This window comes from Erithacus rubecula (genome assembly GCF_903797595.1).
Source record: "Erithacus rubecula genome assembly, chromosome: 3".
NCBI lineage: Eukaryota > Metazoa > Chordata > Aves > Passeriformes > Muscicapidae > Erithacus > Erithacus rubecula.
The window spans coordinates 65,064,867-65,090,732 of NC_136689.1; the positions used below are offsets into that span (position 1 = coordinate 65,064,867).

General features: G+C 40.8%; 1 protein-coding gene across 1 annotated transcript; it reads right to left on the minus strand.

The window, feature by feature from the left end:
- LY86 (lymphocyte antigen 86) lies at positions 1-25,866 on the minus strand. The gene is made up of 5 exons (XM_079302964.1): positions 25,611-25,866; positions 11,903-11,989; positions 10,393-10,521; positions 3,416-3,468; positions 1-747 (listed from the first exon to the last, which is right to left on the minus strand). Exons 1-5 carry the CDS (start codon positions 25,729-25,731, stop codon positions 652-654), a joined length of 486 nt encoding a protein of 161 aa, XP_079159090.1. The 5' UTR covers positions 25,732-25,866; the 3' UTR covers positions 1-651.

Below are 25,866 nucleotides of genomic sequence, written 5' to 3' on the forward strand. Positions count from 1 at the left end.
CTTTTTCATTATGAATTTATTGAGAAGCAAGAAGAGCATATAGCCTAGGTACAGAATGATTCACACATCACTTAAAAGACATTACAGAACAAAAAATTCCAGGTAGACTCTAGAAGTCTAGAATGAGTCCAGTGACTGGACATCGATCACTGGAATAAAGGCATGTTCATCCTGTTTGCTTTTGTTCTGTGGTTATAACAAAAGCTGTGCTAGTGGAATCTCCAGACAGGCTCCAGAGAAGATTTAAGATGTTGAGTTCTGTAACTGCATAATATGTGATATATGTGAAAGTCATCTTCCAGCCTGTGTTAGAAATGTATACCTCCATAACTTACTGCAAAAAAAGTGTTTAGGCTCTCGCCTGTTCTGCCTCATGCTATTTTCATCCTAAGATGAGAGTGTTGGTATTGGATACTTTCTTCTTACAGCTGTATATATTAGGAAAAAAAAAAGTAGGCTACAGTGTGCATTTAGAGATAAAATTACTGCCAGAGGATCTAGTAACTTCTTGAAAATAGCAAATCATGAAGAGGAACAGCATCAGAATCACCATGTGAGGACTATTTTCTTCAGAATCACTGTAGCATGCAAGCAACCTACTTGACTTGAATAGTTTTGGTAGTCTGTAGCTTTCATGAAATCGGTTTGTTGCTAATAATAGTCTAAATTATTTTTCACAGTAAAATCGGCACAAGCGACAATGACGTGATCTTGATTAGTCAGCTTTGCTGAAATAGTGTAATCTCCCTGTATGAAACAAATGCAAAGCAAGAGATTAGCTCATCAGTACTACATAACTTTCTAGAAACAGAACAATTCTTTTCCCACCAAGTTCCTCCGAAACCTTTCTGGTCCAAATGTTTCAGAGGTGGTAATGGACGTGCCCATATTCTCTGCTAAAATACGCTCCTCAGGGATATCTATGCTGACAGCACAAACTGAAAATTAAACAGTGCAAGGGGAATGAAATGTTTTGCTGCATAAAAAAATCATTTAATATCTGTGATTCTTATAAGCAAGCACAATATGGCCTGTGCTCTTTAATATCTGGAAAAAGAGGCGCTTAGTTCTCTGGCACTTCTCGTACATGGAACTTGTTGTTCGGTGTTATTGATATGAATTTTTATAACAGAGCATGCTGGAGGAAGTGTGTGTGTACAGATGACTCAATCTATAATGAATTCCTATGTAATAAAACCAGTCTAATTTCCAATTGTGTAGTTGAAGTTAGGAATTCTGGCTTAGGGGAGAACTTATATCATTATAGCACAAAAAATATCTGAACCTTAAAGAAGCCATGGCTATCTTGTATTGGTGAAAATTGCTCTCTCTAGACACTTGGATAAGCACTGTACAGAGAGGTGACCAAAGCAGCTTTAAGGGATTTGAAAGAAGAGGTGAACTTGATTTTATTCACTGTGTATTGCTAGCACTGCAGTAATTGTTTCAGGGCTTTTTTTTTTTTTTTTTTTTTTTTTTTTTTTTTTTTTTTTTTTTTTTTTTTTCCCTGGAGCACATAGGGGTGCAAAATATGGGGTAGAAGAGGTTGGCAGCAGTGACCTCCTTGCTTTGAACTACAGAATGCTCTTGCTCTGTTTAGAGTCCTTCTGATTGTGGAGTAGAAGGAGGCATGACTAGAATGAGTCAGGCTTTTACAATAGGATTTTTAAGGCAATATCTGTCTTGTGTCCTCACAGAGAGGTTCAAGTTAAGAGTAAAATCTAAATTTAGAGAGAGGCCCAATGGCAGCATGCTCTTGAGAATAGAGCCCGGTTGTAATTCCTGTGTGGAGCATGCAAACATCCCTCAGGCTTCTCAGATGACGCTGTTCATTGCAGTGAGCAGAAGATGATTGCTGTATGGAATCATTCCTTTTTGTCAGCATGGGAGGATGCTGTTATTTGCCTGATTGATTAATTAACAAAATTCTTTTCTCACAAGCACATTAACTCTCTAAAAGCTTATAATTTAATTCATGGAAGAGACTTCTTAATAACTAATTTTCATGCTTATTAGCGATTAGATTTCTTTTTTCTCCTTCAGAATAATTTTTTGTTTGTGGTGAAAAATGTTATTAAAAGAGTCTTGTGATCAGTCTTGGAGTTTCTGGCTCCAGAAACTAGCTGAAAATTCAGTGTGCGTGTTTCTATGGCTTCTTCTTGGTTTTAGGTCTAGCTCCCTACATGAAAACCTTGGGAAAATGAAGGTCCTGGTTGCTGCTGTGACCAAAGGAAGACAGACATAAGATGGTAGCTCTTACAGTGTCTCGGTCCTCCAGAAGGCAGCTGTCCTTGTTATCACCTCTGCAGGTCTTGGCAAGCCTGGTTCTTTGGGACTCATGTCTTTGTTCTGTATCCCTGTTCTGATCCTGTTTTCTTTTCCTGCCTGGAGCAATCCAGTGCTGAGCAGATCCCAGACCTCATCTTTGAGCCCTTGACATATGTTTTATATCTGCTGCTGAAGAAATGAGAGCTCATGCTGTGCCTCTCCGAGTAAATCTAAGGAGTATTTGACTGACCACCTGAACTCTATGCTTTTACTGTAGTGACTGTGATCCTTTCTTTGCCACATTCTCAACAAATGATAATCAAAGACTTTGTCTTCTTCCCTTCAATCCAATCTCTTAGTTGTATGTCTCTAGAAAGTCCTTTATGATGTACTGATCAAATGTATCTTCATGCTGTGCCCAGTAAAGAGACTGTTGCATTCAGCAATTGAGATCTATCTTTTCTTGCAGTGTGACTCAGTTGAACTTCTAGGAGGAGACTTAGCTGTGTGTGGAGAAGGCTGCCAGTAAAAAGTGTCTGTAATGGATGACCAGGAAATTCAGAGCAGTGCCTAGAGTACTGCCTGTTTTCTCACCTTCCTAAGAAATTATTTTCTTATTTTAAGGCTCCATAAATCCAGAGAAAGTGTTCTTGGCCTAATAACTTGTACCTTCTGTTGCCACCTAGAAGACCTTGGTCTCTACGTGACACCATGTACATACAATGGAACAGTTCAATTGCAATAGCTATATAAATTGCCTTTATAGCAATGAGCTTCTCCAAATTGTTCAGTTCACTAAGGACTGAGCAAAATTGCAGCCCTGGTCTCTTGGGAGTCCCCTGGAACTGCTTCTTTTCTTGCTATTTTAAGAGTAAGCATGGAGGAGCCTACTAAAGGACTCCACAACTCTCTGACTTAATGCTACTGGTACAGAGATCTGCTGTCCTGAAAAATAACCTCATCTCTGGGTAGTAGTGCCTCTAACTCTTAATTTCAGATTGAAAGGGATTATTCATATAAAACACTGTCAGATCCAGTGTGCCAGCTGGGGAAGCCTGGGATGTGCTGATGTGATTGCTGGTAGTCCTCTGACCATACCTCATCCAGGAAGCCCTTCTGCTTGGGAACACAGCTGTGACCAACTTACCAGAGGGATTTCTTTGATTCCCAGTGTGACTGGTCCTTCATAATAGAGATGTTCTGGAAAGCAACAATAGTGATGGATGGTTAGGCATGTAGCACGTGAAGGAAAAAGTCAGCTGATCATAGATGCTTTTTTTGTAATGGCATTTCAAAGCCTCCAGTGGCAAGTATAATAGAACTGCAAAATGCTCCATACACAGTCCTGCAGCAGCCCTCTTGAGGGAAATATCAGGATGTATACTGCCTTATGGGGGAAGCAAGGCAGAGCTTGGGCTCAAGGAGCATCTGCAGCCCTTGTGAATAGAAAAGGGGGGCATGTCTTTGCACAACCAGGTGGGAGTTCCTATGCCATCACACATCCTGAAAATGAAAGGGGAGGGGGGGACTGCCAGATACAAGTCCTTTAGCATGAACTATTAAACACCTGCAGCTGCAGTATTCAAACTGTACTGTTTTGGTAACTTATAGAAAAACCAGTCTGAGCTGAGTGTTTGTGTAGGTGTGGACTCCTGACTACTTGCTGAATATGACTTTAAAGTAATAAGAACATGTCTGTCTCTCTGCTGAGGGAGCATTCATCAAGAAGTTACATGAGGTATTAAAGTCATCACAACTGTGTTGGTGACTGGAATAGAGACTGGGAGTTCCACCTTCCAATCCTCATCTCCCTAACCGTACGAGGCATGCCTGCTCTTGGCTATAGAAGAAAGGGCAACTTTGGCATTAATGGAGAGAATTAGCAAGCTGTTCTGCAGTTCCTCCTACTTTTTCATAGCTTGCTGGGCCAAACTCTGCAGACTTGACTGAAAATAAAACTTGTAGATGTTTCAATATTTCAGAATTTCTTGCACAACTTGTCCCACAAAAAGTAATGGAAAAGTCTAAGAACTGTTTAAGGATTCTTTTTTGTAGGTGCCATGAAATAGTCCTTACTTTGACAGTGACAGAGGAGTAAGTGTTTCATCATGTTTATATGAGTATGTGCTGGCATTTTGATGCTTGTCACTTTTAGAGACTTGTTTTAGTCTAGTCTCACTGCTGGTTTAAACTGTTTCTTGTGAAAGGTTGGGTAAAAGCTTTGTAACATCTTTAGATTTTATGCTCTATCTCACCATGCATGGACTTTGAAAACAGTCCACAAAAGCTTTTCCCACGCATGATATGAAATGTTAGTCTTATATCAAAATTTTATGAAAGAATCATGACAATAAGATAAACTTGGAAAAGGAGAAACCTGAGATATCACCAATGTTCTACACCTTTGCATTTATGAGAAGTTTGTATAATGTAATGCTCTGAGGATCCTTGGAGGTGGAGAAGATGCAAAACAACTCAGCGTTGCCCTGAAAAACCTAATCCCAAAATAGAGAACAGAATAAGTATGTCTTGGCTTGCCAATCTCAAACTCATCAGCTATGCTACACCAATTGTACTGTACTCATTCCCCTCTGCATCCCTGGCTAATTCATGTGGACAGCAAGAAGTCTTGTTGTTTTCAGACAACAGTCACCATTGCCACTCGCTTCTGCACGAAGCAAGAGCCCAGAGTCTGACACATCTCCACTGCAGAGAGCAGTGACTCAAAAATTTTAAAAATACAGTACAGCCCACCTCTTGGTTCACAGCTTTAATAGGCTCTAAATGGGAATTACAGGCACTGAAGTCTGCATAACTTAGGTGATGAGTGTCTCCCGAGACTGGAGCTGTGTGTGTTGGTGTGATCCTAAGGCATATTGGGAGCTGCCCCCTCGGGGTGGTGTGGGCCTTGCAGTGGTGGAGCTCATGCTTTGCATGTCCTTTGTTCAGTAGAGAGCCTTGTAGGACTACCTTTCTTCAGCTCACAGCCTAGCAAATCTTGGATGACAGCAGAGGAGAGTGGAGAGGAAACTGGGCTGCAAGCAATCACGCAAAGTCCTTCTGCACAGGGACATGGAAGCTTCTCTTGGATCATGTGGCATGTTAGGATCTCATCTAGCCTCTCAGAAAGCCATCCAGAATGTAAAAACATAGATGCAGCATTCAGGCTCTGCAAAGTCTGTATTTTAAAATGAAGTAGGTGTCATCAGGCCATAAATTTGCTTCTGAAATGATGGCAATGCTAATCTCTCATCTAGTGTAGGTAGAAGCTATTTTTCCCCACACACTTCACTGTGATAAAGTAACTAGATGAATGCAGTCTCAGGGCTGTGCCTCAGCCCACTCTGAGAAGTTTTCCTTGATTGCTCTGATATGTTGTAGCTATGCCTTTGCTCAGTTATCAAAGAAATTACTGTCATGGGCTGTATTATCTTTTAGGGAGCCTTCAAATTTGGAGCAGCAGGTGCTGTTTGTTCAGTTTGAGGTCCACATTTAGTGCTTAATACTTCAACTTTACCCTTTTTTGCTCTTTTTAACCAGGGGTCTTGCAGTGGTTCACAGCTGAATCATATGGAGCTAGTTGTAAAGACCACTGATATAATCAAGGGACTAGAACATCTCTCCAATGAGGAGACTGAAGGAGCTGGAACTGTTCAGCCCAGAGAACAAAAACATTAGGGAACAGCACATCAATATGTACAAATACCTGAAGCTGGGGTTGTAGAAGAGGATAGAGCCAGTATCTCTCTAGTGGTGCCTAGTGGCAGGGCAAAGAGGCAGTGAGCACAAACTAAAACACAGGAACATCAGGAAAGACTTTTTTTACTGTGAGGATGACTGAGCACTGGCAGAGGTTGCCCAGAGAGGTTGTAGAGCATCCATCTTTTGATATATCTAAAAACTCTGCCCTGGACACGGTCCTGGGCAACTGGCTGTCAGATGGCCCTGTTTGAAGTAGGTGGAACTGGCTTAAATGACCTTCAAAAGCACTTTCCAACCTCATCAATTCTGTGGTTCTCTAACCTGTGAACTTCCTTACTTCAGTGGAGAAGGGGAAACTATGGTGCTTTGAAAGTATGTCCTTATAGGAAAGTAAGGGCAGCTTTCATTTTCAGCTAGTTGAGACCTGTCAAAATACTATGGATTCATAAATCTCCTGAATTTTATCATTCATTTTTGCTTTGGACCATTGAAACCTCCTCAGTGGATCAGGCTTTTCAAAGACCATTCATGTTCCAGTTGCATGGGGATTTGTGCTATAATTCCAGAAGTGTAAACATCCTTCAAGGCTTGAAGGACTGCAGTTTATCACAGCATTCTTAATATGCATTTTTTCTCCATATATTCATATGTTTTTACATTACTCCATTGAAAGAGCATGAACACATCTGCTGCAGTAAGTGTAACTGTCATAAACACTGAGCCTCATCTCATTTAAAGAATTCTGTGCTTTTCCTAGAGAAAAGCCCAATTGTGCTTGCACAAAATGCTCACACATTTGGAAGACCATGAAGTATGAGTGCATTTTTCCAATTATATATTCCCTTTTTTCTTTTTTGGTCTGCTGGTAATTTATGGTACCTGTCAAGCATGCTGTCATCAGTGATGTGCTTTTAACCCTTACAGATTTATCTGAGTGTGATTTCTGTAGAGCTGCTTAGAAAATATTTCTAATGCACCACTTCATCAAGGTGATACTACTGTATTTTTGTACCAGCTTTTCACTGTTTTTTCTACCAAAAGTGATTTAGTCCTTTTCATTGCTAGTGAGCGTGCCTTTAGTAGCTTCCAGTCTGAGGCAGAGCTTTCAGATGTGTAAGAATTTCCTGAGCATTACTTCAAATTACTAGTTATCATTTATCATGAAGATGCCTCTCCTTTCTGACTAAACACCTATAATGAAGTTCTCATTCCTCTTATTCAAATCTTCCTTTCACTGAAAATCTTTATGTGTTATCACACTCTTGTAACTATATAAAGGCCCTGTACATCTGCACCCACCTCTTCCTTTTTCTGTGTTTTAAATATTTTTAGAACTTCAATGCTCCATGTTGGAGTTCTTCTAGGACACAATCTTGCACCCGTGCAACTGACACACAGCTTCTGTGGGTGCTGTGGATGTAGGAATGATGTGAATAGCTGTCAGCTGTAGATGTAGAGTTGAGTGGAAAAAAACACATGTAAATACATGGCCAGATGAGAAAGATTCATGCTTGTTACCTTTTCCTACAAGGTGAGATGAAGGGGCTAAACAAGATGTGATGGTGTGTGAGCCCAAAGGCCTAGCTTTGTTGTACAGCTGCTTTCTCAGAAACAGCTACCTACATTCTCAATGTGATAGCCAGTCTTTAAATCCATGTTATGTTCTTTTATTCATAAATATTATTTTAGAAACTTGCTCACTGTAACACCTACTGGAAGGGAAAATAATATAAAAGAATGGAGGTGTGAAGCAAGGTGGGGATTTCTCTGTGGTTTGGGGAGCATGCACAAGGAATTGTGCAAGTGCTCTGATGGTGCCTCTGTCAGTTGAGCCTGAAAGAAAACTTGCAGAGAGTGCAGCTCTCTTTTTGTCAGGTAGCTTTGCTTAAGCCTGCAAGCTGTGGTTGGCACATTGCTTAATATTACCCTCGTAGGTCTTCCACTCTGATTTTAGTGATTACGTTGGGAAATCTGTTACCTCTTATGCAATTGTTTTCTTTGGAGGAAATGGAGAATAACCAGCACTTTCTACTAAAAAAGAGGAAGGGCTGAGTTCATGTTATGCCACAAAGAATTTAGCAATTTTGTTGCTATTGTTCCTAAGTAGACAATGGCAAATTTCCTTGCAAACTTTGAGCTAACAACTTCACAACATTCATATAGCTCAAAGAAAAAGATCTTGGAATCCTATTTATGAGTCTGAGTGAGCAGTGCCAGACATGACCTTTGGTTAACAAAAATAGTAAATACTATGTGATTATGATGAACATGAAATCTCCAGCTATATTAAGTCTTTCCAGCACAGAGAGTATTTCCAGTCATGAAAAAAGTGTAGCATTATAGGAGAGCAAATATAAATAAAGAAAAAAAGGAAACTTCCCTCAAATGACTGAGACTTTGCCATGTCTGGCTCTTAAAAGTCTCTTTTTCTTGTAACTTTGGCTCTGCTTTTTCCCACAAGCAAGTGGATCAACAAAACCTGTATAGGTTCTGTCTAATTTTGGGAGAGGGAGGAGCAGGCAATTTTTGGCCTCCTGGTGAAAGGCAAGCGAATTCTGTGTGAAACTATATTTAAACTCAGGTCAGATCTGGCCAGATGTTGAAAATGTTGCCCATGCAACAGGGAAAAAGTGGATCTCCATGAGCTTTAGTTGAAAGGCACTCTGCTCTCCTGTGTCATAGTAGTCTTCATACTTGGCCATTCACAAGTTGTCCTTCCTGCCCAGGCATTAGGACAGATGTACAGCTATGCTAATATGGTAAATTATGCCTGAACTGCCTTAAATTGATCTTCAGCTTAATCCTGTGTCCTAAAACACGGGGTAGATTCAACTGTCAACTAATTAAGAAATACCCCATTTTCAGTTTGAACCTGTCTGAGAAAGTTCACTTCTTTCCCACTGTGACTTAATCACTAAGTAAAAACAGCTACTGAATGAGAGGGTGTGAATTAAAAAGTGCATGGCAGATGTCTTCACACTAAAGTAGGGATACTTCTAAATGAAGATATCTAGTATTATTTAAACAACCAAATATGTGTTTAAGTCATAATGTACTTCAATTAGAGGAAACAATTGCCTGTCAGTTTAAGATTAAGACCCCAGGAGGTTTTGGCTTTGTAGCTTAATATGTGAATAGCAGTTTGTGCTCAGCTCAGGACTAACTCTACCTCTCTTTAATGTATTCACTAAAGGATGTTATTGAGTACTTCATCAGAATAAGATAGTTTTTCAGTAGGTCTGTGGGTGGGTTTTCTCTTGTAGTTCAATACACAATTGAAGAAACTTCTGAATTTAATTTTTTTTCTGCCTGGCTTACAGGATTTACATAATTGGTTGCTCATGCAGCATTTCTCTATTATTCTTTGTGATAGTTTTGCGCAATGTGAAATGTCTTAGTAATTTTCCAGGGTCTGTCTTAGCAGTAGTGCTGTGCATGGTCTTTGAACTCATGGCCTTTGCACATGAGTTATTGCAGCGTTATCAGCTTGAAGATGCAAGTGAATAGAAGGAAAGCAGAGCTCCTGTAACTAACTGGTGCTCTGACAACTCAAACTTCTCTGTGACTCTACTTGTTTTTTTGTAAAATCAGCCTAAATAGATGATCATGATGTAAGAGGAATTTAGAAATTACTGAATGCGTGGCTACTGCAGCCCAGAAACAGGACCATAGCTCTTCCAGACATGGCACAGCTAACTTGGCACTACCTGGCCTGGGTTGTGGCAGAAGGGGCCTTGAGGTGCCCAGACTCACCTGGGCCCAAGATGCCTGTTTTCTGGGGGCAAGTAATAGCACTCTAAACTAGAGCAAATGTTCACCAGTTAGCAGTGTGACTGCCATGAGCTGAGTTCATCTGATTGCTGCATAGGCACACGTTGAACAGAAACAAGATGTGAACCACAGATGGTAACAAATAGTATCTTGTTCCTAACAACCTTATTCAAGCATATTTCCTCATAAAGTGATTAAAGAATTGCCTTTAAGGACAAGAGGTGTGACTTGCTTAATAGTGAAGAACATTTTCAGAATGGTTGTTTGTTTGCTCAACCATTTCTTTTACAGAACTAGCCTTTACTTTTAGCATACTTCTTGCTCACATGACAAGCATGTGCCTCTAAATAGGGCTTATGAACGAACCTCTCTGCTGGTGGATGGGGGTCACATAACCACAGTTATTTTTAATGGACTTGAAATTCCATGTGCTTGCAGTATTCTGTGATTAAAAGTGAAGCAAGCAAACAGGTTGGGTGGAAAAGCAGGCCCTTAAATTAAAATGTCTCTGTCCTACTGTGTTCCTGTCACCCATTAACATGCTGGTGAAGTAAACAGAACATTACAATGTATTGGTGCAGTCAACAGCACAGCAGGTGCATCCTGCTTGGAGTATTCAGTAGCCATCAAACACTGTGCTACCTAAATTACCTCCTTTCTTCTTTCCACAGAAAATAAGCTTGGAAGTGCCTGGCCCGCAAAGCATCTCTGAGTAGGTTAAGACAGTCTTTCCATTTATGATCATGTCCAGCTTGATATGGAGTTCCTTGATGCTGTGCCCTACACATAAAGCAGAAAGAGAGCTCAGAGAAAGTGCAAGGATAATCAGGTTTATTACTTTATTTTAAAAAGGATTCTACTTTTCCTCCCTGCTGTTTGAGCCGTTAGATGCTTTCACTTCTCGGAGGACTCCTGATACTTGAAAATCTGTGCTTCAGGAACAGGTCTTTAGGCCCTTCAGGGTGTATGACAGGGGACATAATAGCAGTTATCTTGATTGTTAAATAAACTGTGCCCTTGACTGTTTTCTGACTGTGAGGTCAAATGGTGCAGCAAATCTTATGTCCTTACATCTAAACTTTTCTTGTGTTCTTAGCAGAGTGATCGTATCCAATAGGCCCCTGGGAGCCACCTGTGACCTGTAACTGCTGCCTGGGAAAACAGCAACTGGCCTGAGCCAAACATGTGCCAGGGACCAGCACAGCAGCTTGGCAGTGCTAGGAGGTTGCCTGCTTATGCCTGGCTTGCTGACACAGGCAAAGCCAGTGAGGCTACTGGATTTAGACAGAAGTCCTGTACTTTTACTTTTGGGAAAAATATTTGCAAATGTCTGTAGTGTGATTTTTTTAGGCTTGTTTACCTTTGCAGCCACCTGAAAACTGATGCTCCCTGGACAAATAAGCCACATGTCTTACAGGAAGGGAGGCCTCTTGAAAGAAAGGAAGAATTCCCAGGTGCTAAAAGACACTTGGCACACAAATTTATTTTCAGCACCAAGAGCACACAGCAGCACTTTCATATTTATGCTCTGGTAGTACAGGACCTAGATGAGCTTGAGGCTCAGGTTTGCAAGAGGTGGCTTTCCTGTGAAAGAATCACAAAGCAAGCTATGGCTGATGTGAAATTTTGTACCCAGTTTTTATCTTTTATTGCTGATCAGTCAGGTGCTGAAGGGTATAATTTCAGCTAGTGCAGGTGGCAAACTGGTGGTGTGGCTGTTGCCTCAGGCCAGCATTTCCCAGCACACTTCCCCGTATGCCCAGGAGGGACAGAGGGATGTCCCCACATTGCTCTGTGGGAGTCCATTCAGTCCCCCACCTGCAAGGGTCGCAGCCTTGGAAATTTGGTCAGGTACTGGCACAAGAGTGTGGGAGCTGAACTCTAGAGCAACACCCCCCCCAACTCTCCATATGTATAAATTCAGAGTAGGAGCAGAATAGGGACTGAAAGCTAATATTCCCTGTTTAGGGTGACATATGTAGTCTGAGGCTGAGCTGCTAACAGAACTGACATTTTTGTAACCCTGCACAAGTTTTGAAATTTCTAAGAAATGAAGCCCATTCATATTTTATAGGAGATTGTTGCCCTTGCTTATTTTTTAATATCAGAACTCACACACAAATTACTTGTGTATGGCATATGAAAATAGCAATTCACTTACTTAGGACCATTGCAGCTCTGATGTCAAAGGTGTGGGTTGCAATATCAGCACAATGGTCAATACTGAGAGCAAAATCTTGCTGGGGATCTGTTTGAAGACACAAAGCAGTGGGTTACAAGTTGTATATTTAATGAGACACTGACTGTATAGAAGAAAATAAAATATAGACATGTTATGAAAAACAAATTGCATATTCCTTAAAACTTCTCCAAAAAGCCCTCAAAGCTCCCATACCTTGCCTTCAATAGTGACTTCTGTCCTTCCTACCCCTTTGGTCTGAAGCACACCTGTGTGAGGCTAGAATCTACTGTGTAGGAAAATTAATCAAGTTCAAAGAAAGCAAGTTCCCCAAAATGATGTGTATCCAATACTTATTCAATGGTGAAGTCTCAGCACAACTGCTCTTCCCAGAGAGCTCTGCACATTGCCATTCCTTCCCCAGCACTGATGAGCAATTGGTTATGAAGATGTTTATTAATTAATTTGTATCACAAGATGGTTTGGTGAAGCTGATAAGGAAACTGAATTCTGGAGTAGGATGGAAAGTCCAAAACTGAAAATAAAATTGTGTCAACTGAGATACTGCAGCCCTTTTTTCTGGCTCCACCATCCTGTGATATTTTCAAGCCAGGAAATATTCTACATTTCTCTTTTTCTGGGAGGCTTTAGCAGAGCTGTGGGGGGCCAAAGGGAGCCCTTTGACTGATAATTGTCATGAATGTGATTCTTTCCAATTCCTGCAGTGCTCCTTTCTCTGCAAAAAGTTCTAAAACTCTTGTAAAAACATAATTGTTTTTCCTACCACTTCCACCTTCTTCCTTTCTAGCCTCCATGAGACTTGATGCTGTACCTGAAGGCTTGCTGACATGTCACTCTCTGGTGACAGGCAGCAGCAACCACTGACAGCTCAGCTGCCACAACCAATAGAATGTGCAATTGTTTTCCAAAGCTGTGGCAGGAGGGGGAAAGATTTGACCAATTTGGAAAAATACCTTGAGCCTCAAACTTGCTTTAGGCATAGTTTTGTCCCTCACTATGGCTTTCCAGCCAGCCTGTACATCCAACATCGTTCTCTGTGGAAAAAAGAGAAGCAACTGTGGCATGTGCAGAAGCAGCCAGAGGCTCCTTGGTTTACACATATCTGGTAATGACAAATATAGATTTGGGAACAGAGTTCTAAGTTATTGTTGCTTGAGCTAATTTTCTCACTGAGTTGAAAATAACAGGTTGGGACAATTTTTCTTTGATGCTGTGGTGAAACTTGAGTCACAAGTGTCCTCTGTGAGGCTGAGCCAGCATCCCCATAGTCTAACCCTGGTTTTGCAGCAGTGCCCCACAGCTGTAGCTGGCAATCAGCAAGCCTGCATGACCAAACCCCTGATTCTTAGTGGGGATCACAGAATGAATGAAAGTGTTGAGAGGACCTGGAGGGCTTTAACTAAGCCAGGCTTTGTGAGCCTACAGATTATCAGTGTGGTCTAACAGGAGTACCCGAGCCCTAAATTCCGGTAAATTAAAATGACTGCTCAAAGGAGGGAAATAAAAAGCGTTGGTATTTCCCAAGCTCTGTGTTCCTGTGCTGGATTTTGTCCTCCACTCCACTAAAGTCTCTGCAGTTGCATAATCTGCTTGGGACAAAAAGTTAGTGCCTGGAGTTGTTTATCAAGTGTGACCACAGTCAGAGGGTTGTCTTTCCTCTTTTTTCTTATTCCTGTCAATTCCAGCTTTGTTTTTGCAGCTTCAGAAGCTGTTGGAATCAGTTAGGAGAGCAGTTTCCTGCTTCAGCTGGAAAGCGTGTCAAACTTCTCTTTTCTCCGGGACCGTTACTCCTGCTTCCCCTCTGGTTTCTACCATCTCTCAGGGCTTGGTTTCCTCTTTCCTCTGGACTTCTCTTAGAGCCCCTCTTGTTTCTGTTTTGAGTATGGTGTGATTATCAGTTTCAGGAAGCAGCTGCTCAGATTCAGAGCAATTTGGGCATTGATGCCTACAAATAGTGCTGGTTGTCAAGTTACTAAAATTGTTGGTTCTGTAATTTCAAGAGGGAGTTATGGTCAAACATGGCAATAGAACATTTATGATGCTCTTCTTTTTCAAAAGAGGCTAGGCTGTACTTTAATGAACAAATTAAATTGTGGTGTTAGGGCTAGAATTTGAACTTTTAGTTTAAAATTTGTCATCAGTAACTGAGTAGAAAGGGTATGTTTATGAAACCAAGCTTTTTTGGAAAGCTTGGGCTTCTCACAATGACCCTGATGTCATGATTATTTTAGTTTGGATGTCTGTGTATTTCTATGGGTTGAGCTCCTCTGAGAGATGACACATTTCATAATGCATTGTAACCATGGATGTCTTTTACTGCACTGCTAGTGATGCAGCATAGGATCCTGACATATCCAGGAGGTGTTGCCTGGTCCTCAGAGAAGAGAGTGTAGAAGCACTCACATGAAAAATTCCAGAAAAAAAATGTGAATTGGAGCACTTGGATTTTGTGTTGTTACTCTGCTGCTGAGAAATGTAAAAATTTCCACTGCCAAAAGCACCCTTATTAATTATCTGACCATTCCTGTGGAAATTCCTGCTCAGATTTAGCAATCCAACTCTGCAATCTTAGATACTGTGGAATAAATGGGTGCCTCCTGCTGAAATCAACTGAAAGAATGGCTGTGTTGCTAAAGCTATGGTGCCCAGGAGTCTGGATTCCCAAACATGTAGGGAGACACATTGGTACTCTAACAAAATTAATGAAACTAATGGGGTTTAGCCACATGGTAAGTGAAGGAGTCTGTAAATTCATCTGGGCTTTATGCACTAAGGGATTGTGCCATACCCTTCTTTCCTTACATCATGAGGAGTCCCTCCTGTGGCCAAGGCAACTCAAGGCAATTGCCATTTTTGTTTCTCATCTCAGATGTACAACTGTGAGTCACTGTGTGTCTCCTATGGAGGTTTAATACTTATTCTTCCTTGTTTGCCTCAATCTGAAGTGAGCTGGTTAGACTGAAAAAAATACATGTTATGTCTTTCACATGTGCAGAGCAATAACATTTACTGTTAGATCTCTAAAATACGTGGGGCTGCCCTTCAGCCTTCCACTTCCCTGCAACATTTCATAGTGCACAGTACTGTATGTTCCCAGACTTCCCTCCACCTACTCCCTTCAATCTGCTCCCTCTCCCATAATTAAAGCTAGAAACTCTTTAACTGGTTGCAGAATTTTGCTTTTCCAGTTCAGCTTTGATATATCACCAACACTCATAATGTTGTTGGAAATTTTGCAAACACATTGAAGTTTATCAGTGAAAATCTGCTTACTGAGGGGGAAAAGGGCATTTTTTGTGTATCTAGTGAGAAGGACTTGGGCTGCAACATATTTACAGCTATCATGAAAGGTGTCTGGAAGCAGAATTTTGACTGAAGTTTCTCTCCAGGCAGTACTAAATTTTGGGAAACTGCTCTGGGAAATGGGAAAGTCTTTGGCTTTTGTAAATAATCAGTGCACTCCTAGAACTTTCAGACTTGTTATTTGAACCTGATGCTGTGGCTGATGCTGAGCTCCCAACTGTATCTAGCACTGCATGTCCAGCTTATGCTGAAGACTGGCTTCTGTAGTACAATCCTGCCTTGTGAGAGGTGAATTTGGGATGTACCTGGCATCTTGCTACCAATCGCCCCTTACATGACTTAGTGTCAGGTGAGCCCATGCATCCCCACTTCCCATTTCACCCTTACCCAAGTGCCCTTGTGGGGATTTGTTCCTATATTGACTTGGGGTGTGGTTTTCCATGTGCACTGGCACTACAGTGCAAGATTCCAGCCTGACTTACTTTTTTGAGGTGTTCACAGTGATGGGTTTGGCTGGGTTTTTCTTAGAAGACTGAGCAGGTGTGTGTAGCACATCCTAGAACCTCAGATGAGTTCCTGAACTTTTCTTTCTAGAGTTTTTCCCCCCTGCTTTTGTTCTTGGCAGAAGGGTCACAGGTAAATTAGCTCAGACATATTTACAGCAGTGTAGCCTGAGTGACAAGGAGAACAGATGGAAACTCCCTTTTGTGCCCTGGTTCCTGCAGCTATGGGGCCAGTGGCTCCTGCCCCTGCTGAACATGGGTGTGCATGAAGGCACAGGGCTGGGAGCTGGGGCTGACTTTACAGCCTGCTGGGAGGGGATCTCCAGAGCCCAGGATGAAGTGGACAGCTGGGAATGATAATGTGCTAACCCACTGTGGCAATGTCCCTCAGAGCCTGAGCTGCTAGATGACTAAGGGAGCATTACAGATACTGCATGGCCAGATGGGTAGCACCTGTTCTAAGAATTTTGCTGTGCTGGTGTACAGAACCCTCTGTCTTTTATTCTCCCCTCTCCTTCCTCTCCCTCCAATCTTTTTAACTATCCTGTCCTGGCTTCTCTCTCTTCTGAATCTGCTCTAAAATCACATTGTTTCCATATGAGCATGAAAATCAGTGGTATGAGTGAATAGCAGCAGCAAGCAGATGAGCTTTGCTTGTAAAAGTGCACATCTGTAAGCCTTGGAGTGGTAAGAAGACCCTCCAAACTGGTAAGCTTTGGTGTTTCAAAATAATACTTTTAGGAGCAGATAAGCCACTGAAAGGAAGGAAATAGCACAACTGCATTTGGCTAGGGTCATATAAGGACAAGATGGTGCTAGAGGAGATGGAAATTAACACAAGGAAGAAACATTTTAGCAATTACCCAATACTCTTCACCTTCAAAGCTCTTAATACAATTAAATCATTAGTCTTTACAACATTCAAGGTGATGAAAGGAGAGGGAGAGAATGAGGAACTGTTTGGGATTTCAGACTTTATGTGTTCATTCAACAATTTCCCTTTAATGTCTATTTAAATAAATTAACCTGAATGCTCAAGGTTATATTTGACACTGAAATCTACTTATAAGCTACTGAGGAAGAAGCATCAGGTGAATTAGCAGCTCTCCAGTTTTAAATCTGCATTTCCCTGAGCATCTTCAGTTTAACAAACTTTCCCTTGGGCCTGCCTTCGCTGTGTGCCACTGCCACATCCATACGTGTCTGGGAGGGGCAGAGTGACCCTCTGTTCAGAGGAGAGCAGAATAAATTGTGGGACTCCCACTGGCTGTGTCTACTTTATTGTGAGAATCTTCATCCTGAGACATCTGCCTAATTCAGGCTGGAACTCTGGCTTAGTTCAGTTCAGCCACCCTGGCCTCATTTGCAGAAGTCACTGTATGTTTCATAACCTGAACTTTTCTGGCTTGCTTAGGCAACATAGAGAAGGAATAGGGAAGATTAGAGTTTATGTATCCTTAATGTCCTGGAGTTAGAGACTGTGGGAGTTCCTTTTTGTAAACAGTGATATCAATTTGTGGTCTCTGAGGCTGCTTAAACCCAAACCTCCAAAGCTTTTGGAGATGTCCAATGTAGTGAATAACTCTGCTTCCTTTCTGGTAGAACTTAACATGGCTGTAGAGAAAAACTTGAGGATTTGATTTCAGTATAATCTATAAACTAAAAAACCCAGGACTCTAGCAAAAGAGACTTAAAATGTGACTTGAAAAAAAAAAAAAGGTTTATGCAAGTTGCATAATTCCAGTCCTCTCCCAAGAGGGCCGAGGTAATGCATAGAGCAATTATTTATTTCTTGGTTAGATTAAGCCACAGACATTACTTGTTGCATTACTACTTGCACCATTGACTGGTGCTTATGGCCTTATCTTTGGAGCAAAGTGATTTCTTTGTCATACAAAATTAATTTAAATAAAAGACAAAGATTTTGTCTCTTGCTATTTCAAACAAAGCTTGTTGCGGAGTATAACGTATGTCCAAATGTGCAAATACTAAGAAACAGTAACTCAGAAGTCTTCCCCAAATGTTAGGTGGAGAAGAGGGGAAGATATTTTCTGGCACCAGGCTGATGTGATGAGGTGGAGGGAAGTCCCTGTGAAGACAGAAGGTGTGATGGGCTTTCTGCAATATTTGGGGACGGGGGTGTCAATAGCATAAAGCAGCCTTGTCAAAGACATGCCTTGAATCTCCCTGCTTTTTCCTGCCTGAACCACTTTTCCTGAGAGCAGGCTTGTTAGAGCTGTTTGGAGTCTTTCCTTGCTTTTGCCAGAGGTGATATTTGGAAAGGAGGGTTTCTGTGCTTTTTGTGGTATGACAAAGCTTTAGCCAAGCCTATTAATAGGACAAAACTGAAAGATGCATTTTTTCAGAGATAGCACATATAGATTTGTACTTGATAATCCTGATTTTTCCTAGCTAGCTTGAGAGAGAAAGGCAAACAGGACAGGCTTCAACTATAGCAGTGTAACAAGAAAATGCTGCATTAATTTGGGCCCAGCAGGGACTGAATTAGAGAGAGAAAGTCTTTGTTCTTCTGTTGATAAGAAAACACCATGCACTGGATAAATAAGATGCTTACAGTAACTGCCTCTATTCTTAATCAGAGCAGTCTCTTCCCTCTTCAATGTGTTTTTTTTTTTTTAGTTGCTTTTTTTTAAATTTGTTTTTTTTTAATAATTTTTTCATAGTGCCCTACTTGCGACTGAGATCTCAGGACATCAGTGCTTGCCAGAATGACTGGGGATTCACAACAGACTTTCAGACTTGTGTCAGAAATAGAACCAAACGTTGCTGGAAACTGCCCTGCTGTCAGACACATGCCATGCCCTGGGATAGCAGCTATACCACTGATTATACAGAATAGTAATCAGCAGCAGATAAATGGGCTAAATGTTCCCATTTCCCATGATGGGTTTAAATCCACTACAGGAGCATGGCACTAAGCTACAGTTGGAATGGCATGCTCCCTCTGCTGAGGAAACTAGCTGGGTTCCCACCTGCCTAATCACTGCTGAATCAGTTGACAGGAGCCATCTATCTTCAAGTGAAGAGGAAATGAAACATTGAATTAATTTCTGGTAGTTTTCAAAATGCTGGCTTTTGGCAACTAGAAGCTCTCCTGAGTCTAAAAGCTGCATCCAGAGCAAATCAAAGGGTTTTGGTTTGTTATGTTCTGAATCTGCAAAGGGCATTTGGACATCTTGTCCCTGGTGGCCACTGTTTCTCCCTAGGTTTAGGTTGCCTCCTTAAAGTTGGTTCAGTGATACCAACACACAATAATGTTGTAGGTTTTTTTTTTTTTTTTCATTTTGAGGAGTTAATTTTTCTTAGAATATTTTTGGGTTTTTTTTCCCAATGGATTTTAAATTGCTGGGAGCATCTGATCTCCTGCCTCTATTTTCCTTGCTAAGCTGTAAGCATAGTAGGGTCCAGAGATATTTTATGGCCTTGATGACAGCTCAAGATGAGTTGATGTGGCAATGTCAAGAAAGTGTAGCAATGCTTTATTGCTTAGAGGCATACAGAGAAAGCTTTGCATAGGAGCACTTTTCATCAACTGTGGTTTGTTCTTGCTCCTGACTTCATGTAGTTAATGTGCCTTTTGATAATTTCTGCTTTATGTAATACAGGAGCTAATCTCACATTTTTATCAAATTGTTAAAATGACTGTGACTCACCTGTTTAGTTTATTAGAGTGCTCCCTCCACAGGCTCAGATTCAGTATCCAATAGCAAATGACTGTATTGCCTTGCCCACAGTATTTCTTGACTATAATGTAATATACCATTTTTTAGGCATGTCTCTCCTATATATTTCCAAAGGGCAGAACATATTTTTCTATGGCTTGGCTTCTGAACTGTTACCACTCATCCTTACTTTTACCTTAGTGACTCAGTGGCTGCAGCGACCAAAGAGGTGGCAAAAATGAGCAGGTGAAAAACATGCCAAACAGTTCAGATTTATCAGCTGGAGATAAGCAGGAGAGCCTGTCACACATAAACAACCCTCTTTTCAGTCCATGGTGCAGGACCTTAATTGATTTGGTGAAGAATTTGGCTCTGTGAGGAAACAACTGAGAACTAAATTAGATGGGAAAATTTAAAGCCTGGTGGGAGAAGTTCAGCTGAGGTTAGTTTTCTCCACTACTAGTCTCACTGAAAGCATTAATATTGATTTTACTGAAAGATTTAAAGTCTAGGTACCAAATCTAATGCTTTTGCCAGAGTACCTTGGAGGTATGAAATTATCTCCTGCTCCTCTAAGTAATTTACATTTTAAAACTTACTAAGTACTCTCCCCTGCTGAAAGAAGGGTAAAACGATGTTTAGAATCACCTCATGAGTTCACACAATAAAAAGAAAGTTTAAATCCTCTAATGAGATGTGGAGAATGAAATAGATGGGATAGTTTTAATTCGCAGAGGCAGCAAAATTTTAAAAGAAGATTTGCATGTGCACTCATAACTACTCTACCTTGATTCTGATGATATTTTCAGTTTGTTAGGATCTAGTGCCAGAAATATACATGTACACATTTGTTTTTCCCCTTGGAATAAGTAAGTTATACCAGATGACTATAACAGCAAAACTATGACAGTAAGATGGCTTGGACAAAGTAAGCAAACAAAAAAAATTGTTTTCAAGTGGGATTCTTAAGTTCTTTCATTGTTTGCCCATTAGCAATCTATGCAACAAAGGATCAGAGGGGAGTTGGTGTTGTGTGGCTTTAAATAATTTAGAAGCAGAAGCAATTGCTGGAGACTGTTTGAGGGAAATAAATAAATAAGTCCAAGAGAAGCATCTGGCTCAATCTGTCTGCCAAAAACCCAAAGAATAATGGAAAAAGAGCCTCTTTTTTCCAAGTGCCTAGAAGAATTTTTGCCCTGAAGAGGAATGAGTGAGAACTTTTCCATAGACCTTTCTTTCCCAGCTGAAGCTATCAGATTTCTTATATCCTTTAAGTAAAGAATGTAAGTGTGTGGTCAGGGAGGGAAAAGGACATTGTTTGGCATGGAGAACAGAAGGTGATATGCTGTAAAATTAGTGCTGCAGTGATGCCAATTTAACAGCACTGTTTATTAGTTGGTATTGCTGATTGAGCAGGGCTGCCTGCTGCAGGTGTATTTTAAATAAAGGAACAAGTGGAATTTAAGAAAAATAGTATCTTTGATCTCTCAGTGTGTAGGATATAGTACAATGAGTGTGTGTGTGGGACCCTAGTAAGCCTGAAACTCTTCAGAAAGGACAGAAAAATTGTCAGAAAATTGTGAGCTAATTGGTCTCTGTCTCTTCTTGTTGTATTTTAAGCACTAAAAAGTTCCCTCAATACAGAGTTTAACAGGAGCATGTCTATAGTGCACTATCTGACCAGAGTGGGTTCTACACCCTGTTGAGTTCAAGGGGCCATTTTAACAGAGATCCAAATCTGAGCTCACACATTTAAAGAAAAGCCATATAAAGGAGAGTTCCTCTATCTACAAATGCAATCTAGTGCAAGTGTGTACTGAAGTGGGCAGTGCTACTCTCTCCAATTGCACCACTGGAGGCCAGGAAAAAGGTTTATAGAAATGGCACTGCTCCATGTGTGACATAGAACTATGCAAGCAAACATGGAGCTCATTGGACCTAAGTTCAGCATGACTTTCCTCTATTTTGGAAGAGGCATTGTCATGCAAAAATAATTTTCAAGATGACCAGATTGCCCTGGTTCTTTGTCTAGCAGAAGACATGAATTATAGCAAATGTTTGCCCTTAGCCCTATATATGTTTTATTATTTTAAAATTTTTAGATATACAGATATAAAACTTATGGAGGGTGCAGTCAATTTCATATTTAATTCAGAAGGTTGAAATGAATACTGATTGTTTGCTCCTTCTCCTGAAACTTTAATGGCTATTAACCTTGCTTCAGATGAAAAACAGAAGAAAAAGAAAACAAAATCAGATATGAATTGGGAAAATATATTTGTCTCTATTTAAAAATCTGATGTCTGAGCAGTGTTTCATATAGTCTTGGGAGTATTTCTGAAGATGTCATCTTTGAATACTGCTACTTTGACTCTTCTGAGGATCTACCTGAAATTCCCCGTTATTTACTCCAGTGCTCAGATAACAAAGTCCTTAATGGTTGATGGTGTCCATACCCTTTTTTAGAACCTTCTGCCTTATCAGTGTTTGTTTCTGCACTGTGAAGAAACCTACACAGGCAGTGGGGAGCTCTGAAATCTCCCAGGTCCTAATCTAAATTATATAATTAAATAATCAGCAACCTTGCTGGTTGAAACAAAAGCAGGCATTCTGAAGCCTAAAGTGTTAATACAGGCCCACTTAACATTTCAAGAAAGAGCTGTAAAAATAGCTGGAATATATTTTTCATGTGTCTGCAGGAGCAGTCACCTGCTTTCCCCTATGAAGAGGTCTTATTTGAACACTACATGGTAAGAATGTTTTCATGGCTAATTAAGACAATTAGGCTTTACATGAATGATCTAGAAGCAGGTGCTGGTAGATGTGCTTGGGAATTATGTTCTGTAGTCTCTGATTGCATTGCACTTTGCACTTTCAAGTGGATGCCTATTACTCAAATAACACTGGAATCTGCCCAGGGCACTTTGTTACCATTGCCTACCTGCCCTTCCCTTCCCAGACAATTGCCTTTTAAAATGTTGCTGGAAAGATCAAAAGCATTATTACAGTGAAATTAAAAGGGGTAGAAATTGACCATTTATGTAGCAGGTTCTTTTCATGTCTGTGCATAGACTTGCCAATTACGGTTCTCTTTTCTCAGTCAGAGATGTTAACCTGTGCTGCTTTTATCTCAGGATCTCTGCCCAGGTTTCTAAAGTGATTTGTGGTCATTTGAGATCTTCCTTCATTTTTGTCACTTGTTTCTGGGAGGAAGAGTGGCCCTAATAGGAAATGTCTTGCTATTTATAGACTGTCTCAGTGCTATGTCTCCTGCGGTTACATAAAGGAGGCAGCACACTGACTATTTACTCTGCTTTTAGACCACCTGTCTCTCAGCTTGATTTTCTTACCGCTGATTTGCTGCTGAGAACTTTTGTCTGATTTCTTTTAGGTTACTTTTTTACAGTTGCATTATACTGATGATTAGGATCTTGTCTAGCCATTTTTTTTTTTTTTCATGGCTTAGAGTCCTGGCTACAGAACATTTAGTCTGATGTGGCTGGGTGGGAATGGGGATGCTTTCTATAGGATCCAGAGCTTGGGCTGAGGCTGGGGGCCTGATGCAAGCCTCTATCTTATGTGCTATAGGACCAGGATGCAGCTAGAACAATTGCTTGTGACCAGTGACTGCTGCTTACTCCTGGGTACGGGAGATGGCTACACTTTCCCAGTTGTCCATCTAAACTTCTTTGTTACATTAATCACAGTTATATTAGCCCATATTTTTTACTTTAGTCAGATTTTTACTGCATTATAGGAGAGGATCTGATAAACAGCAAAGCAAAAATGGGTACTTGGCTCCTCTTTAAATACTCAAACTGAATTCTAATTATTTGTTGAGAGAGGACATTAAGTTCCAGAAACAAGTTGTGAAGTACTTGGTTAAAATTCTTTTAACATCCTTTTATTTTACTTGATTCAATCCTAATTCACTGATAACATCCTAGAGTCTATAGTAACAACATTAGAGGTGAAATCCTCACCCTCTTGAAGCCAACAGGCAATCCTTTATCCAAGATTTTGTACTTTTTACCTCACTGTGGCTCCTGTTATCTCCCAAATGGAACATCCTCTGATATCTTCAGTGGAGCAGGAAATACCAAAGGGGTTTTTCAGACTGGAGGGGCATCTGGGCAGTATTCTTCTGAAATAGCTGAAGAGTATGGGCAGTTGCCTAATATCGACTCTGTGTTTGATGCCATTATAAATTTGTAATGAGAAGGTTTGGTGGGAATGGATCTTGTCAAATACTAATAAGTCTGTATCCTCCTGGGTGAGAATAGTTGGCAGGACACAGATGAAAAATGGAGTTATGTTCTGCCCATCTAGTTTGGTTTACAGTGAAATGAATTAGGTGCAAAACTCCCCTTCTCCTGAAAAGGTGATCAGTACCTTGGGCACCACTCAGAGCATGCCAGTGAGCTCAGTAAGGACAGTGTCTTCTCTGAAGCAGATGTGGACTAGTGTACTTGGATTGATTCTCCTGATCTATAGATTTTGGGGCTTGACCCCCAAACACCTTAAATTCTCCTTTTTGCAAACTGCTGGATTATGAAGTGCATCAGCAGCAATGCAGATGGTGTATCCTGGGCTGATGCCACACCTGTGGTAGCCTCTGGAAAAAGGCAAGGCAGGGCATTGTGATGGCAGTTGTGAGTTGCCTCAACTTTAATCTGATAGAGCAGTAAGGGAGAAAGGAACCTGGCTTCAAACAAGGAATCTTATTTAATTCTTGCATTGTTTCCACATTTGTGTAATCTTTTCATCTTCCATGGCTGTGCCCAGGAGAACAGAAGAACACTCCAAGTGGTGGGGCCTGACCTTTATGATCTGTGGCTCGTGCTTCTCAAGCTGTGAATTCCTCCTGAATGAATATACCTCTGATCTTTCTGTTCATGGCAAACCAAAGGAAGTGACAGAAACAAATGACTCTAAACAAATTAATATTGTTATCGAGGCCAGTGATGTGCACAGTAAGAAGCAACATTTAACTGGCACATGCCAGCAGACAAATTTATCATACTTTGAATTCACTCAGACTGCAGCCTGTGCCTCTGTGTCAAGGCATCCTATGCTGACTGAGACCTGTTGAGGGAACAGAATTCACTTATGCAATAAATTCTTACTAAAACGAAGGCAGTACCAAAGATTGTATTCAATATCTAATTAAATATTTTCTTAATGCGTTATACCCGTTTAAAGAGTGTGAGGCCTGACTTTAGTCTCCTGGGAGCAGGCCAGTAAAGAATAGCATTACAAATATTTATTTACTTCTCTTGTCCTTCACCGGCTTTATTTTAATGGGTGTGCAAAAACGCATGAAAGCTACAGGCGAGGAAAAGCCCCCAGGAAAACTCTTTGTAACTGGATGAATTGGAAAAACAAACTCTAGGGTGCTCATTTGCCATGAATCCCTTTTCAAATCACGTGCGGAAAATGAATGAGGCGTCTGTGAATCTAATTCCCTTTGTCCCGGTTGTAAAGCAGATCAGCACAATAGGCGAGGCACACGGCCAGCAAAGCAAGAGGTGGAAAGCAGGCACCATTCAGTGAATTCATTTTCAGTCAATTCCAGTGTCGCTTGCTCCTTTTCTTCTCTACAGATTTCAAGAACAAACAAAACCCTGTGATCCCTGGGAAATGCCTCTGGTAAGGGCTGCTGCTGAAGTCTCGCTAAGCACAGTGGCAATGGCAGAGAACATGAATCCTTCCCACTGTCACACTGGGTGCCTTGTTCCAAATGGGACGACAAAAAAAACACATCACCACAGCCTCATCGCACATTAGGAAAGCACAGATCAGTGCATTGAAGAGCCTGTTTCATGCCAGGGGTAAAAGAGATAAAGACCAAAGGTCTTCCTATTTTTATTAACCTAACTTCAAGATAAAAATCTTTGTAATCTCTTTCATGCTAAACTGGGTTTTTCACAGCAGTTTATTATTCTGAATTAAGTTACATTATTTCCTCTTTATTATCTTCTTAGATAATATTAGATTTGTGAGTGTGTGAACCAAAACCAGCTGTACTTGAAACACTAAAAATATTTTATATGTGAAACCCAGTGCAGGTTTGGGAGTGTAACCCTTCCATTCACTGCCTGGCTTATAAGCATCACTCACTGTATAAGAACAACTCCATTCAGCAGCTAAAAGATAAATGGAAATGTAAAGAAGTCTCACCACAGCTTTTGTAATATATTTCCAAGTTGTCCTCTTTGCAGACTGTGTGTGTAGGCCATTCTGTGCTGGCATTGATGTAGAGCAGGACTAAGATGAAAAGAAGAGAATTTGATGTCTTCATGGTGGTGGTGGTAGTTTGCAGGATCACTTCTGTCTCTTGCTAACACTCTGGAGGGAGGTGTTCCTTCCTTTCTCCAAGAGACACAGGACTTACAACATTCGTGCCTTCAGAAGGGTTAAGGGAGCCAGTGCAGCC